The sequence below is a fragment of the Podarcis muralis genome, chromosome 1, assembly GCF_964188315.1.
Source record: "Podarcis muralis chromosome 1, rPodMur119.hap1.1, whole genome shotgun sequence".
Lineage (NCBI taxonomy): Eukaryota > Metazoa > Chordata > Lepidosauria > Squamata > Lacertidae > Podarcis > Podarcis muralis.
Genome location: NC_135655.1, coordinates 130,263,802 through 130,281,420, shown reverse-complemented (window position 1 = coordinate 130,281,420; position 17,619 = coordinate 130,263,802). Strand labels below are relative to the sequence as shown.

The 17,619-nt window shown below is 44.3% G+C and overlaps 1 protein-coding gene across 3 annotated transcripts in view; it reads left to right on the top strand.

Moving 5' to 3' along the window:
- PLEKHM3 (pleckstrin homology domain containing M3) overlaps nt 1–17,619 on the top strand; it is a 95,360-nt gene that overhangs the window by 68,137 nt on the left and 9,604 nt on the right. For all 3 annotated transcript variants that reach the window (XM_077918415.1, XM_077918425.1, XM_077918417.1), the window contains one exon: nt 10,707–10,864. In XM_077918415.1, the coding sequence (XP_077774541.1) occupies nt 10,707–10,864 (158 nt within the window). The remainder of the gene's footprint in view (nt 1–10,706; nt 10,865–17,619) is intronic.

Here is a 17,619-nt window from a genome sequence, read left to right as displayed (position 1 = left end):
TACATTTGTTAGAAGCTCATGAATGAGAGCCGATATAAGTGGTTAAGGGGTTATTTGTGAGCCAAGAAGACCCCAGTTTAAATCTGACTTAATCTATGAATTCCATAAATGACTTTAAATGGGCCATGCTTCTGTCAGGCTCAGAACACCACCTGTAAATTAGAGATTTAAAATACTAGTCTAGCTTACATTGCTATTGTAAAGATTTCATGTGTGTGAACTGATTTTGAATGTTCCAAAAGCATTACATAAAATGCTGAATAATCATTAAAAGCTGTTGAGCGCCTGTATCGCGGAAGTGACTTGTCTGCTGGCGGAGTTGTGAGATAAAAGGTAAAGGTACCCCTGCCCATACGGGCCAGTCTTGCCAGACTCTAGGGTTGTGCGCCCATCTCACTTAAGAGGCCGGGGGCCAGCGCTGTCCGGAGACGCTTCCAGGTCACGTGGCCAGCGTGACATCGCTGCTCTGGCGAGCCAGAGCCGCACACGGAAACGCCGTTTACCTTCCCGCTAGTAAGCGGTCCCTATTTATCTACTTGCACCCGGGGGTGCTTTCGAACTGCTAGGTTGGCAGGCGCTGGGACCGAACGACGGGAGCGCACCCCGCCGCAGGGATTCGAACCTCCGACCTTTCGATCGGCAAGCCCTAGGCGCTGAGGCTTTTACCCACAGCGCCACCTGCGTCCTGGAGTTGTGAGATAGGAACAAGCAAACCGGTTCAAGGGAAAAGCCAGAGAGCAGAGGTCTTCGTGAAGCTTTTTGTAAGTGCCTCGTTCTTCAGATAATCAAACTGCAGAAGAGCAAGTGGCCTAAACTTGGGGTGTCAGTCTCCCCAGTTGCCAGTTTCGTAATCAATGCCTTGCAAGTTGTTGTCGTTTAGTCGTGTCCGACTCTTTGTGACCCCATGGACCAGAGCACGCCAGGCACTTCTGTCTTCCACTGCCTCCCGCAGTTTGGTCAAACTCATGCTGGTAGCTTCAAGAACACTGTCCCACCATCTCGTCCCCTGTCGTCCCCTTCTCCTTGTGCCCTCCATCTTTCCCAACATCAGGGTCTTTTCCGGGGAGTCTTCTCTTCTCATGAGGTGGCCAAAGTATTGGAGCCTCAGCTTCAGGATCTGTCCTTCCAGTGAGCACTCAGGGCTGATTTCCTTCAGAATGGATAGGTTTGATCTTCTTGCAGTCCATGGGACTCTCAAGAGTCTCCTCCAGCACCATAATTCAAAAGCATCAATTCTTCGGCGATCAGCCTTCTTCATGGTCCAGCTCTCACTTCCATACATCACTACTGGGAAAACCATAGTTTGCAAGCTGCTTAGCGCCAAGTATTGATAGCGGACTTTCAAGAAGCGATCAGTAGCTTATCAAACTTTCCTTGGGAGGGATGGGGAGTTGTCATTAAGGGGGTGGAGGCTTGCAAGAGTCATACTGCACGCATTTATTTAGCTGCTACTCTGACAGATTTCTTTGTCCTGATACACATTTACATTATTTTCTTCCCTTTCTGCATCCCAGACTTTTCATCATGTAATTCAATTACAGTTGTGGCTCGGGTGCGTTAAATTGGATTCTGCTTTTAATCTGGCTGGATCCTTATTATCAGCCCAGAAAGTCTCTCTCTCACTCTCTCCTTCCCCTTCCACAATTTCCTTTCTTCTTAAGTGAGAAAACTGCCATGCCATTTCAGTCAAAATGGTGAAATGATAAGGTTGGAAGAAGATCGGGACCCTTTAGCATAGCTGTCAACTTTCCCCTTTTCTTGCGAGGAATCCTATTTGGAATAAGGGAATTTCCCTTAAAAAAAGGGAAACGTTGACAGCTATGCCCTTTAGGTGCTCTTAGCGATGTCCTAGCCAGATCCTTATTCAGGAAGTGTGACATTCTTGATTTGTCTAACATCCATGGGACCCAAATCAGTGTACATGTGGTTCCCAGGAAGTCTCACATCCAGGCACTGATCACCCCTAGACCTGCTTACCTTGAGCAAAATGCCTCATGTTCCTTGAAACCATATCCCTGGAAGAAAATCAGTTTGAATGGATTCTATTAGAAAAGAAGTGTATCTAGGCACTGTGGTCATCTGCAAGGGATTCTCACGTGGCAGGGTTAATGTTGCCAGCCTTTATGTCATGTTTGTAGACACCTGTATAACTCATAGTTGGTCTGCCAACAGGTCTGGTGCCTGATGCTAGCACTCCATAATGCACATGAATTTAGGTTGCAGTCCTAAACCCGCTTACCTTGAAGAAAGCCCCATTTAACTCAGTGCGACCAGCTCCTGATTAGGCTTGTCCTGCTAATAAATGATAAACCGTGTTTACTTAGGAGTAAGTCACATTGAGTTGAATTGGGCTTACTCCCAGGTAATAGCAATGCTGCTTTCCATGCATTTGCACCTGGTGAACCTGTGTTGAACAAACCTTGTATTAGCTGTACGCCACACATTGGTTCCATTTTAGCACCAAGAAAACTAGGTTTTCCTTGTGCGAGTGGAATTGTGTGAATGCGATATGCAAGGTGGCTTTAAAAGCTGCTGAATGGACAGGTGTTTTGCCCCAGGTGGTGGTTGTTGCAGTGTAATTATAGGACAATCGAAGACAAATCCACTCCATAATAGCCTTTAATGCTCCTGTGCTCCATGAACAGAATAGTGTAGCACAAAAGGGAAGGTGTGAAGCAGGAGGAACGTAATTCTGGTAAAGTTGTCAAACTACTAGTAATGCCATTTATTCTTTTCATGATTTGGAAAGCACCGTGGGTGCAAATAAGAATGGCTCAGCAGGTCTGATCTTTAACCAAAGAAACTGCGGTTAGTCACACATAGGATTTAATGAAAATAAATAAATGAAATAAAGCCATTTCTCTTATCATGTGCTGAGCACAACAGCTGGTCCAGCTACACAATCCCACTAAACGCTTCTTTATTTTCCTACGTAGGCCTACAATACGATGTGGGCACAGCTGCTGCCACCTCTGCAGCAGAGGTAGCCAACATTATGACTTCCAGATGATATTGGACTCTTAACTCCCATCAGCCCTGACCAGCCTAGCCAGTGGCCAGGGATGCTGGGAACTGTAGTTCAGCCGCTTCTGCAGGGCGCTGCATTGGCTACCTCTGCTCTACAGGCTCCAGGTGTCTTGCCTCTGGCCTAGCAGCAGCACCTTGCGGAGTGGAAACGAGCAGCAGGCAGCAGTCAAGGAAGCGAGCCCAGGTGCTACTGAACCCTGCTTTCTTTTCATCCAAGGCCTCTGCTAAGGGTGCGGCTCCCCTCCAGCCAGATAGGAGGAAAGCGCTGCCACGAGGTGGGCCAGTTCTTAATTGGCATTTGGTGTCGCTTTAATCCTTTTAAGACCGTAAACTAAATATTGTGAGAAGGCAACAAGCCCAGAAAAGCAATCTTGCGTAATCAGGTCTTTGCTCTAATGCACAATTGTGAGAGGCCTGGCAGTTTGCGTAATATTTTAAGCTACGGTTGGTTTAGCCCATAGGAGCGAGCTAGGTGCCTTACATTCCTTATCTCGTTTTATCCTTGCAACATTTCTTTTGTGCAGTGAGTGAGGGTGCTATATAGTCACTTGCTCCAACCAGTGTTGTGGTTCAGGTGGAAAACTGAAGGTGAACTTCCCATATCCAGGCCCAACATTTTGTCTGTCTCAACACAACATTTTGTTTGTCATCTATCTATCTATCTATCTATCTATCTATCTATCTATCTATCTTCATCTTCATCTTCATCATTATCATCATCATCATCATCATCATCATCATCATCATTGTTAATTGAATTTGCATGCTGCCCTTCATCTACAGATCCCCAGGCAGATCACAAAATAAAATCACAACGTGAAAATCACAAAATACATAGTAAAAATAAGACCAACAACAAACCAATATCCCCCCCCCCCACAACACAAAAGGGCATAGGATGTCTATCAAGAGGAAATGTTTTTGCCTCGCACCTAAAAGAAGTATAATGAAGGCACCAGCCGAACCTCTCTAGGGAGAGCACCCCACAAGTGGAGAGCAACAGGTGTTGTCACCCTCCAGACCTCTCATGGAGGAGGCACACAAAGAACAGCCTCAAAGGATGATCTCAGGGTCCAGGTAGGTTCATATGAAGAGAGGCGGTCCTTGAGGTATTGCGGTCCTGAGCCATTCAAGGCTTTATAGGTCAAAACCAGCACTTTGAATTGGGCCTGGGGCCTAATTGGTAGCCAGTGCAGTCAGGCCAGCATCAGTATAATATGCTCAGGCCATCTCGCCCTAGGGAGCAACCGTGCCACCCATTTCTGCACTAGCAGAAGTTTCTGAACTGTCTTCAAAGGCAGATCTACGTATAGCACGTTGCAGTTATATGACGCGTTGCAGAAGGATACTGTGGTTATCCAAAACCGCTGAGAGGTCAAGGAGAACAGGGACAACATACCCTCTGTTTCTCTCCCTATACAGGTCATACAAAGTGACCAAGGCAGTTTCTGTGCCAAAACCAGGCCTAAACCCCAACTGAAATGGATCTAGAAAATTACACCACCATGCTGTAAAAGTGGTGGATGAAGAAATAGCTCAAAACATTGGTGGTGTTTTTAAAACTAAACCTTTGTGTCTTAATGTTTTCACTCTTGACACTGCCCGCTGGTGGAGGAGAGTCCTCCACGGTCTTTGGCTGTGCATTGCACACTGTCCAGTCCTTCTGTTTCCTCTTTTGCTAAATTCTATAAACACCACACTATTCTGCCACCTACAGCCGCTATTTCCAGTTCCAGTCTGGAAAAAGTGTGGCCTGCTACCATAATCCATTTTTCTCCTTTTTCCTAGACTTAGCAAAACGCCAGTGCTTGCGGCTGCTTAACTTGGTGCATTACTTAGGAAGCAAATCACACGTTTTCAAATCTGAAAGTCCCAGAATGTCAAAAGAAATTTACCAGCCAACCAGAATTTCCAGGAGAGCCCTTTCTTAATAAAAGCTAACTTAACGGAAATAATTCAGATTGTGAACGGACGGTTGAAATTACAGCCTCTGTGTTGACTTACAAAGAATCTTATCGTCAGTATGATGATAATGATTAACGTGCTGATTTACAAGGGTGGGGTCACAAGATATTTGCAGACTCTGCACTGTCTTCCCAGTGGCAACAGCACCTTGGTATGTAGGCTTTGTCGCCTCTTTAGCTTCAATTATTAACCCTAACCTGCAACCTCACAAAACACAATGCTCCCTCGTTAAAATTAAAGAGGGTAAATGCAGGCTTAACCTCTCTTTGTTGAACTCCACTTGCCTTTTCCTGGAGATGCCCAGCTCAAGGTTAGCTGCCTTGAAGTATCGGTGAGCTAGCAAATCAGGCTCAGTAAAATGATCAAACATTGTGAAACTTTATATTTTACCTACTAATATTCTTCTACCCTCCTCCTCCTCCTCCTCCTCCTTCTTCTTCTTCTTCTTCTTCTTCTTCTTCTTCTTCTTCTTCTTCTTCTTCTTCTTTGCTTGTGCGTTTCTCATTAAATGGCAGGCCTTGAACAGACCTTTTGGGGGCATTTTCTTTTTAAGCTTCCATAATTTTAAACATCATCATAACCATTTTATTTGTATGCCGCCGTTCCATAGTTAAAACGATGCTCAAGGCGGCTTACAGCATGACAAGATTTACATAATTACCAATGCAACAAAAGTCATAAGCAATAAATGAAACACATCAAAAAGTACACAACCAAATGGAAAACTATTTCCACATAAATCATAAAATCTAAAACTAAGAACACAGCTTTAATATCAATTGCAATTTAAAATGACAAAGATAAAAAATAAAAGCAATTTAAAAAACAAAAACGGAGCCCTCTCTGCCCAGATGGAAGGAGGCAGGCAAGGCCCTTCAGGTGATATCATGAGGGACAGCCAGCCTAGCACTCAAAACATTAGTTCACTGGACAGGGTGATTTGGATTAAGCTCTCAGCTCTGCCATGACATTCCTTGGGTAGTTTTGAGCAACCGCCATATCTCTTGACTTTGCCTCCCCTTAACTCAGAGAAGAGTTGTCAAATGCAGGCCAGTTCAAACACGATGGAATCAATGTGTAAAGTTCACAGAAAGTGCTTCTCTGTGGTGTTGACTCCACCTAAGATTTGAAAGCTGCTCTCCGCATGGATTGTCCCATGAGAGAGAGAAAGAGGGAAGGAGACTCCTTCCCTCCACAGAGAGTCCTGCTCTTCAGAACAGCACACATTCCTGGTGGCCTGCTGGTGCTGGCCTGGAGACTTTCCCATGCTGCTGAGTTCCTTTCATGCAACATGGTCCCATGTGGAGCTGCCACAACATGGAGACACTTCCCTGCTATAACATTTCAGTTGGCTGTGTTTAACAATGGTAAGCATTTAGCATACTCTGAATATATTGTTGAGGCCAGTCATGATGAACAAAGCTAGTGGCTTAGTAAGTTAGTTTGGGGTGCATTTCTGCCCAGTTATTTGGGGGAGTGCCTCATTGGCATAGAACAGTAACAATGGACAGTGTTGCCACCACATTCAGAAAATATAGGCACAATATTTGCTTGCTGAGTCAATGTTTCCCTACCCCTCCCCTGCGAAGTTCTCACCATGTATTGATTTAGCTCTCTAGTTGTACTTTGACTATGTTAGGCGTATGCCTAATACATTGTGAAGATACGGAGATAACATTCTTTGTACAGTACAGCTTTCAATGAGACTTCCTTAAGGCCTTTTCTATAGAAGCTATTTGTACTCATTTCCCCAGTGCGTTATTTTTGTAAAGAGCAACTTTGGCTGTTAAGTGTTCCCTCTTCTCTGCAGGCATTGAATAAATGGAACAGCAAACTACAGCACACCATGGTGACCGGAAGGCAAGGAAATCCCATACTGTACTGAAAAGGGTACAGAATTGTGCAAAACACCTTTGTTAAACATTACTAAAGCATTCTTACAATGTAAAACATACCGTATTTTTTGCTCTATAAGACTCACTTTTTCCCTCCTAAAAAGTAAGGGGGAAATGTGTGTGCGTCTTATGGAGCGAATGCAGGCTGCGCAGCTATCCCAGAAGCCAGAACAGCAAGAGGGATTGCTGCTTTCACTGCACAGCGATCCCTCTTGCTGTTCTGGCTTCTGAGATTCAGAATATTTTTTTTCTTGTTTTCCTCCTCCAAAAACTAGGTTCGTCTTGTGGTCTGGTGAGTCTTATAGAGCGAAAAATACGGTACATTACATTGCAAGATAATATAAAACATACATTCAAGACTGTATTGCAGGTTATTATATATATTCATAATAATAAAACTATTTAGCAGTGCAATCCTAAGGGTGCTTGCGCACGAGGAAGCCCCGCTACAGCGTACAATCATTAACTCAAAGCTCTGCTAATGCGGTTGTATTTCAGGTTTTTTGTTTTATATATTTCTATCACTCCCTGCTATGCAAAACTTCCAGGAAGTAATACACCGCATGCTTGCCATTCCGCAAACACACATAGGTAAAATGATCAACCGTACAACTCTCATCATCACAGACTTGCTTTAAAAACAAACCAAAAAAACTTCAAAGCCCTCTGTTGCTAGATATAGTCTGACTACCTAGTCTGCCTTACAAATCGAAGGAGGTCACATTATCCATCTTTCAGACTCTCAAAACAAAAAAATCACAAAGTCAAAAAGCCTCCAAATTGGGCATCCCCAACCTGCAGCCCTCCAGGTGTTTTGGCCTACAACTCCCATGATCCCTAGCTAACAGGAGGGATGATGGGAATTGTAGTCCAAAACATCTGGAGGGCCGAAGGTTGGGGGTGCCTGCTCCAAATCCTGTCTTCCTGAATTCTAGAATGTTGTTGTTGTTTAGTCGTTTAGTCGTGTCCGACTCTTCGTGACCCCATGGTCCAGAGCACGCCAGGCACTGTCCAACCATCTCATCCTCTGTCGTCCCCTTCTCTTTCCCAACATCAGGGTCTTTTCCAGGGAGCCTTCTCTTCTCCTGAGGTGGCCAAAGTATTGGAGCCTCAGCTTCAGGATCTGTCCTTCCAGTGAGCACTCAGGGCTGATTTCCTTCAGAATGGATAGGTTTGATCTTCTTGCAGTCCATGGGACTCTCAAGAGTCTCCTCCAGCACCATAATTCAAAAGCATCCATTCTAGAATTCTAGAAACCACCTGTTAAACACATTAATGCAGCTGAACCACATCAGCACGACTGTTTTGTATGTTCAAAGCATGTTCCAGCTTTGCAGTGCGTTATCCTGTCCACATCTGCAACTATGTAAGTCATGGCGCAGTCCTTCTCTACTCAGTGGTTTGCAACTGGGTGGCACTGCATTTCTTTTTAGGTACCAGCAAGTAGCCTCTGACTAGAGACAATTGGCTGCAAGGGTACAAGTGCTGTCTGCAAAAAATTCTGCTCTGGCCAGAATTTTCATAAATTGCTTGTCAGCCGGTCTCTGCCTCCCAGCCAGTAGCATGCAGCCTTACCCACCAGGTACCTCAAGATGCCTCACAGGAAGTGATTCATAAATGAATAGATAAATAATATCTCTTGTTGTTGTTGTTTAGTCATTTAGTCGTGTCCGACTCTTCGTGACCCCATGGACCAGAGCACGCCAGGCACTCCTGTCTTCCACTGCCTCCCGCAGTTTGGTCAAACTCATGTTAGTAGCTTCGAGAACACTGTCCAACCATCTCGTCCTCTGTCATCCCCTTCTCCTTGCGCCCTCCATCTTTCCCAACATCAGGGTCTTTTCCAGGGAGTCTTCTCTTCTCAGGAGGTGGCCAAAGTACTGGAGCCTCAGCTTCAGGATCTGTCCTTCCAGTGAGCACTCAGGGCTGATTTCCTTCAGAATGGAGAGCTTTGATCTTCTTGCAGTCCATGGGACTCTCAAGAGTCTCCTCCAGCACCATAATTCAAAAGCATCAATTCTTCGGCCTTCTTTATGGTCCAGCTCTCACTTCCATACATCACTACTGGGAAAACCATAGCTTTAACTATACGGACCTTTGTTGGCAAGGTGATGTCTCTGCTTTTTAAGATGCTGTCTTAATATCTCTTAACCCCCCCCCCCTTTTCTACCCCTCACATGAAACATCCTTTCCAAACTAATCCAGATCCAGCAAAACCTCCAGTACTGGTTTCTTAGTAAAGCATGGAGATTGTGCACTTCTGTGTATATCAATTTGCGTGTTATTATTTTAAGAACTTATTATTGCAGCCTATTGGCTATACGGTAAGGCTGAGACTGAATTGTTTAATGCTGGATATTACTGATCCTGGTGCATCATTCGCTTTTCCTCTGTTCTGGCCTGCATTTCTTTGTTTACATTAATCTGCAAGTGTATATGCTCTATCACTAACATATCTGCTGCTCCTTGCGTTTCCTCATATTTGTTGGACATCATTTCCCCTTAACCAGTTTAGACTTTTGACTCTTATTACCAAAATTAATTAAGGAAGAGATTTTTAAAAAGTTGCTTATAGTACTGACTTTGACCGTCTGTTATAATAGAGCAGTATCAGATCCCTGGCCTTGAACCGCACCTTCCCGTAGTGACCTTTGTGAATTGTTTAAGGTCCAGAGTGAGGCCATCATTCTATAGCAGGACACAATAAAAGCATCACCTTTCCGTGCAGTACAAACAGATGTCGAGTCTGCATGGCTAGCAATAACATTTCAGCTTCCTGCTGCCACAGATGTTCTTACAAGAACGAGGGCTTTCCAGCATTTCCATCCCGTGGCAGCGACCCAAGCCATCCCATGAACTTCCTTTCCTGCCTACATTTTTCCATTTAGTGTATGTGCTGCAGTTTAGGCCTTCAGAAATACATTTAGAATAAGAAATACATTTAGCATAAGTGAGGTGAGCATTCTTATGGAATCTGCATTTTCTTATTTTGCTTTAAGAATTGAATCTAGCGGCACCTTAAAGATGAACAGTTTTATTACAGTGTTAAGTTTTTGTGGACTACAGTACACAATATTACAGTGAGTAGCAGAATATACACGCACACAAGGTTCGGGAGGAGATTGAAGATAGTGAGGGCAGAGGTAAATGGAACACAATAAATACAGACACAGTGATAATTATGTTATTACCAGTAATCATTACTAAAACAGTTGTTTTGGCATTGGTAATTGGATACTCAACATTTTGAGTAAACAGAAAGACTGCTAGTACTGAGTCACGTGGTGGAGGGAACCGGCACATTTAAGCGAACATTCAAATGTGGATTTTCACATACTAGGGCCATTGCATGCCTCTTAAATTTATATATATATATATATATATATATATATATATATATATATATATATGAATGAATGAAAGAATGATAGTATCTTCTCACACCATAGTTCTGTGTGAAATCAGGCTCTCGCCCTTCTCTTCCAGTGTTATCAGTTGAGTAAAACAATAGAAGAAAAACACTAGTAAAATAAAAACAGACAAGCATTGTAAGTAAATGAATTAAACAATCTAACTTTACCCATCTCCAAACAGGTGTAAAATTACCTTTTTAATGTTCTGTTACCTTGTTGCTGTAGGTGGGTTTTATTTGGCATTCTTCAGCCGGAATTGCCTGATTCACCCCATCCTGCAGCAAGCCCTTCACTGTTTAATCAACTCTGAATTGTGTTTTAGTTTGGTAATGAGACACACGAATAATGTCCAGTCATTTCTGTTGCTGATTCTTGGTGATGGGGTCTCTTTTCTGTTGCTTTGCAGGTTATTGAAGGGAAGCTGGCCCCTTTCCTTGGGAAGGTAATCAAATTTGCCACTTCCCATGTCTACAACTGCAGCCTTTGTAGCCAAAAGGGATTCATTTGCGAGATCTGTAACAACGGCGAGATCCTGTACCCCTTTGAGGACATTTCTACAAGCAGGTAAAGGACGGTGATTTCATGTGTTGCTTTGCATGTGTGCACATTTACAGTAATGATGAGAGGGCTGATGCAAACGTGAGCAAGAGTTCAGCTTACCTCCTTTCTATGTGGAAACCTTTTATGAAGGCCAAACGAGGCGCAACATTAAATGCATCTTCATACCAATGGAGGAATTTCCTCTCCGTGCAAATAGCAGCTTCAAAGGAGTGGTTTTCATGTGGACTACAGTTAAACTCCCTCTCACCATCACCACCAGTAATCACCCACCGCAGCTGCTACTTGCATTTGTAGCCAGTACAAGTGGAAAGTGTGCATATTCATGGGGTATGTACCATCATGCTTTGGTCTGCTTCACCACATGTACATGCAAATTTGCCACTTCCCATGTCTACAACTGCAGCCTTTGTAGTCAAAAGGGATTCATTTGGGAGATCTGTAACTGGAAGGAACTGGAGTTCAGCACCGCTCCCTGCGGTGTGTAAATGCAAAGCACTAGACACGTGTAGTTACGGCAAGCACAACAGTGTACATAACACACAAAGGGGCCTTCAGGGGACTTGTGAACTCAAGAGGGACTTTCACAATCTGACCATTAAAATTCCTTAAGACATTTATTTCTAAGCAGTTCAGATTGTAAATGCAAGTCTGATATTTTAGAGGCCCTAGGCAAGGTAAGGTTAATGGGACCTGCCTATCCCAAGCCGACAAGTTTCAAGAATATTTAGCTTTTGTGGGGGTCAGTATCCAGACTGTCTATTCCCTTCTCATGGCCCCCTGTATGTATGGGAAGCCTGAGGATAGGAGAAAAGGAGACAGGCATTTGACACTTGTCTTTCATCAGCCTGTAAGTAGTTGTGCTATTGGCAACTGAGTGCATCATCTTCCTGCATATTGGACTCAGGGATTGTTAGATAAAGGAGCTGACCAGGCTGCATGTTGGGGCTGATTCACACATGCATAGGTAAAGGTAAAGGTACCCCTGCCCGTATGGGCCAGTCTTGACAGACTCTAGGGTTGTGCGCTCATCTCACTCTAGAGGCCGGGAGCCAGCGCTGTCCGAAGACACTTCCAGGTCACGTGGCCAGTGTGACAAAGCTGCATCTGGCAAGCCAGCGCAGCACACGGAAATGCCGTTTACCTTCCCTCTAGTAAGCGGTCCCTATTTATCTACTTGCACCCGGGGGTGCTTTCGAACTGCTAGGTTGGCAGGCGCTGGGACCGAACGACGGGAGCGCACACCGCCGCGGGGATTCGAACCGCTGACCATGCGATCGGCAAGTCCTAGTCGCTGAGGTTTTACCCACAGCGCCACCCGCGTCCCTTTTTTCACACATGCATGCTTATCCCTTAATCTGACTGCATATCATGCCTGTGTCATTCAGGCACAGATAAAGCATCTATGTCACCCCAGTTGAGTTTTTCAATGGAGTGTCCAGGAGTGAGTCATAAATAACTAAGTTTTGTATATTCATGATGTTGATCCTCCCTTGGGCATTGTTGGCAGTTTGTGAGATGGCCAGGATTATTTTGTTAGCGTAATTTGTTGAGAGTTGTTTTTCTTCCCAGCTGGGAGAAGAGTTCCGTGCCAGTGCCACCTTTTACTGAGATTTTTGACTGGCACCTCTTTTACTGCTAATATTTGCCCCATCTTTCGCTGGTTTTGTTTCAGTACCTTGTTTTTAGTATGAGGTCCAAGCCCTGAACGTATATTAAATGAGGTGTGGAGCACATCTGTGCAAACACTGATTAAGAAAGGAAAGAGAACACTTGCAAAACAGTAATTTCTAGGACGGAAAGTTGTGGAGAACTAAGATCATGGCTATATAAGGCAAAGATATCTGCAAGGGACTCGTGAGGATAATGAAAGGGGCAAAATACTTCATGTAAGAAGGTTTCCCAGTGCAATGCATGTAGTTTCTCTGCAGAATGATTTGATTACTCTGAGTGTTTGCTGTGCATTAAAATCACAGGTTAAATGCCTTAGAATTCTGAAATCTTAAATGCCCTGAGAGAATTTGCAGTACATCTCAGGTCAGTGATATCTGGGTGTAATGACTTCTGTTGGTGCTTATTACACTGGCAGCAGGTAATATATATGTGTACATGTTCAATACAAAAACAGATTTAATGACACTGATATAGCCACATCATTTTCCAAATAATATTTAATATTGCTGTACCAGTGAAGTTGTGGTTCAGTAACAAAAGTGAATTAGTTTGATCAGTTAATTCTTATTTTGGCAATTAGTTTGAACATTATCTGTCTGCATATTGGATAATGTTCTTTTGTTGGGGCACTGTGTTGATAGAAAGCAGGTTGCCCATTAATAGATGTAATAGTTTATTTCTTTTTAAAATAGGATTCATTCATAAGATTGCCACATAGGCAATGCTTTAAATTTAGGTTTGTTAAAAGAAATCAAGTGGGCTGCCTTTTAATTCAAGCCAGGTCTTGGCAGCCCCAGTCATTGCAGATTCTATGTTTCACTCTGAATTAAAGTATAACCCTCTTTGTCCATTCTATTTTTTTTGGGGGGGGGAGGTGGGGTGTTTCAACTTGGTATGAGTCAGGGGCTCACGTGCTCCTGCCCCCGCCCCAAAGAAAAACCTCACAAATATTTCAATATATTGAGATTTCTGTTGGTAGGGTTGCATTCCCTTATTTAGGTAATCGTTGCCTTAAATGTTTGCCCCGTTTAACTAGGATTCATATGTTCTGTTCTAGTTCTTATATTACTCTGTTAGGATTTTCATAGCCCTCTGTACCCTGAGCCCCTGCTAGGATGGCAGAGTTACGAACAAGTTGGACCCTGGCGCCTGATTCCGCATTTCCACTTTTGAGTAGGCAAAGAATACCATACAGTGATATTCCCCTTGCTGGTAAAGGTAAAGGTACCCCTGCCCGTACGGGCCAGTCTTGCCAGACTCTGGGGTTGTGCGCCCATCTCACTCAAGAGGCCGGGGGCCAGCGCTGTCCAGAGACACTTCCGGGTCACGTGGCCAGCGTGACAAGCTGCATCTGGTGAGCCAGAGCCACACACGGAAACGCCGTTTACCTTCCCGCCAGTAAGCGGTCCCTATTTATCTACTTGCACCCAGAGGTGCTTTCGAACTGCTAGGTTGGCAGGCGCTGGGACCGAGCAACGGGAGTGCACCCCGCCACGGGGATTCGAACCACCGACCTTTCGATCGGCAAGCCCTAGGCGCTGAGGCTTTTACTCACAGCGCCACCCGCGTCCCCTTGCTGGTAGTTCTCCTGAAAGGTTTATACCGTCATATCAGCAAACACAAGCCCTGGCGTTGAATTTCAGAGGAGTGGCCTTGTTAGTCCGTTGCAGCAAAAAACAATGGATAGCCTTTGAATTGGAGTAGGTGCCCAAAACGGATTGAGAAGGTTGATGTTTTTTCGGGAAGGAGGACGGGGTAATTTAAGCTGGCATGTTCAGCAAGTTTCACTAACACCCCCTCCCACAACCATCTAAGAGGGATATATAACATTTACAGTTTTGTAGATCCACAAATTAGTTTTCTAAAGCTTTGCCCCTAAATGGAGATGAAAATAAATATTAACACATGTGCATTGTGATGAACTTACCGTTATCCTAATGTCTTTGTTTCTGCTCCTTCACTTGCATGTGTTCAGCTTCACTAAATCTAAACAAAATGAATGCCTCTTGTGTTTTAAAAGAGTGCAAAACTAGACTTTTAATAAATCTTGAGCCTCTGTTAGAGTGGTATATAAAAAAACCCCCAACAATAAATTGCCTTAATAAGAAGCTGTTTGTACTTTGTGAAAGAGTTCCCCTGCATTCACGGCATTCTTGGATGACCAGGAATTGAAGTGTGTTTGCACCTTGCTTTGCATATATTTTCCCTTTGCCTTTTTGCCTTGACCTTTCCGCTTGACAAAGAAGAAAGCAAAGCGATGAGTCTCAGGTGCCCTTGCCAAGACCTGCCAGAGGGTCAGCACTGGATGACGACCATCCTGATATAATGGCATCCTCACAGGGGCTGAGGGAGAGAACAAGTTCTGGTAGAAAAGTAGTTTTTTCTGTGGGTCCATTTCCAGATGTGATTTCTCAAGGCCTGTCTCTTACTGAGACAGATAAATCTCAGGGCAGAAGGACACCCCCGCCCGCTTTTAAAGAGCTGGCGTTTCCATTTGCATGGAGGCTGTTTGCTCAGCATTCATTTTTTGTCAGTCCTTGAGCAAACAGAGCAAATACCTGGATAATGCACTCATCTGGCTTTGAATGCACATATATTACATACCCTTTTCTTGCTAATCGGTGTGACACATTCCTTTGTTGGCTAAATGGTTCCAAAACAAACACAATCATTTCAGTTAATTAGCAGGGTTTTGTGGGCTGTGCCTGGCAAGCTCCTTACATCCTGTCCGACAATGCACAACTTCCAAGTCTGCTGTCTTAGCACTGGTGTATAATGCTCAAATAATTCTCTCTCTTTTTTTTTTTTTTTCTTGCTTGGTTTTGCATTGCTTAGTTAAAGTATTCCCCTTCCTTGGATTTCCTGGGTGTCGGGTTTTGGAATGAAAACTAAAAATAGAAGAATAGTAAAGTGCAAGTGGAAATGTTGTAATAGTTGGGTCTTCTGATTTTTTCCTGTCAGCTCCAGCAATTAGTTTTTAAATAGACATGGAAATTGACTTAAGCCTGCTGGAAACAGTGTTCTCAGGAAAGCTTCACTTTCCAGGGGGCAGAGTGTCAGGTGGTCGTTACTCACTGTGGTGGTGGAATAGCACTGCACATGCTTGAAGATACTGCATTGTGAATTTTTCGCAGCTTTCGGATACAAGCTCTTGTCGCTGAGATCTCCTTCACCTTTTACTGCAAGGACTCAAAAAACGAGTTCTTCCTTGCAAAGTAAAATGCTGATAAATGCTGATGGCGAAATTCCAGGTTCTGCTACCTGTCAGCGCTGGGAAACATTTTGTTGTTGGGTCATTGTTGATCTGGTTTTTCAGATCAACTTCAGGGATAGGGGTCTCAAACTGGTATTCCACACAGACAACCAAGACCCAGTGCCTTTCTTCCTCTGCCACCAACGCAGCCCATCTGCTGAAGGAATCTCTTGCTTTACCCAGAGGTGTCCTCTGTTGTTGTTGTTGTTTAGTTGTTTAGTCGTGTCCGACTCTTCATGACCCCATGGACCAGAGCACGCCAGGCACTCCTGTCTTCCACTGCCTCCCGCAGTTTGGTCAAACTCATGCTGGTAGCTTCGAGAACACTGTCCAACCATCTTGTCCTCTGTCGTCCCCTTCTCCTTGTGCCCTCCATCTTTCCCAACATCAGGGTCTTTTCCAGGGAGTCTTCTCATGAGGTGGCCAAAGTATTGGAGCCTCAGCTTCAGGATCTGTCCTTCCAGTGAGCACTCAGGGCTGATTTCCTTCAGAATGGATAGGTTTGATCTTCTTGCAGTCCATGGGACTCTCAAGAGTCTCCTCCAGCACCATAATTCAAAAGCATCCATTCTTCGGCGATCAGCCTTCTTTATGGTCCAGCTCTCACTTCCATACATCACTACTGGGAAAACCATAGCTTTTACTATACAGACCTAGAAAGCATTAGAAGACCCACTGGCTGGTGCATCACCCAGTCAGGTGGAATCAGTGCAGTTCCACTTGGCCTTGTGAAGCCTTTACCCCAGGATATCCTCTTCGGCCCACCCTAAACAACCTGACTCCCATTGAGAAGAACCTGCCACGCTGAGTTTCTGCTCTTCACCTTCCTTCACAGAACCCTCTGCCTCTGCAACTTGACCGTTTGCTTTTCTAGATGACACTGGTTACCTCTGTCCCATCTGCCTGCTAGCAGCCATTCTGAGAACTGACTTTTGCCCGCTGTAGATCATACCACTTGCCTTTGACCCCCACCAGCTAAAAACTTTCTTGCTCCTGACCCTGGCTATCACTTGACGCATCTTAGCGAACCTTAACACATGGACCTAAGGACAGCTGTGAGCATGCAGGGTCGCTGTGCATAGCTGCCTACCACTTTTGAGCCTATATACACATGTGCCCATAAACTGCACAAGCGTTAAGCCCCACATGCTGTTGCATGCAGTGGGTCATAGGAATACTAATCTTTCAGTGTTACTTTTTTGTAAAACAACAACACAAGAACAACCCTTCTGTACAATCATGACTCCAGCCTATGCAGAAAATGAAATAACTTGCTCAAGCATCTCACTGGCTACCATACTAATGAATCATCTTGCTTAAAAAAAAAAGAAATGTGTTATTGTGTTATATGTTTCAGGGCATGCAAACAAGTATAATTTTCTGCACTTCAGAGCTGAAATTATCTTGTGGCTTCTAGGAAAGAATGCTAGAAGGGAGGAAGTTGGTTAAGGATGGGGCTGGCTGGGACACAAGTTTAAGGAGAAATATGTGCCTCCGCTATCAGTTTCCAGCACCTCCACCCACCATTTCACCCACCCCAAATCTCCCGTGTTAAGAATGACTGCCCTACAGGAGCATACGCCCGATCATTTAAAATGCAAAAACCTTCACGGCGATTCAGAGGTGTTTCAGGCACTGGCGCTATGTGCATAATCTAGGCACTGAGCCATACGATTGCACTCCTACAGCAGCTGTGACCATAGGCAGCCGAACATGAAAAGTGGACTTTCCCCCTCTGGGACTGCTGCAGGCAAAACGGAAGACATGAATGAGTCCACAGTTGCTTGTTTTTAAGGTCTCATCTTTTTGTCATCTTCAAAGCAACAAATGTCTT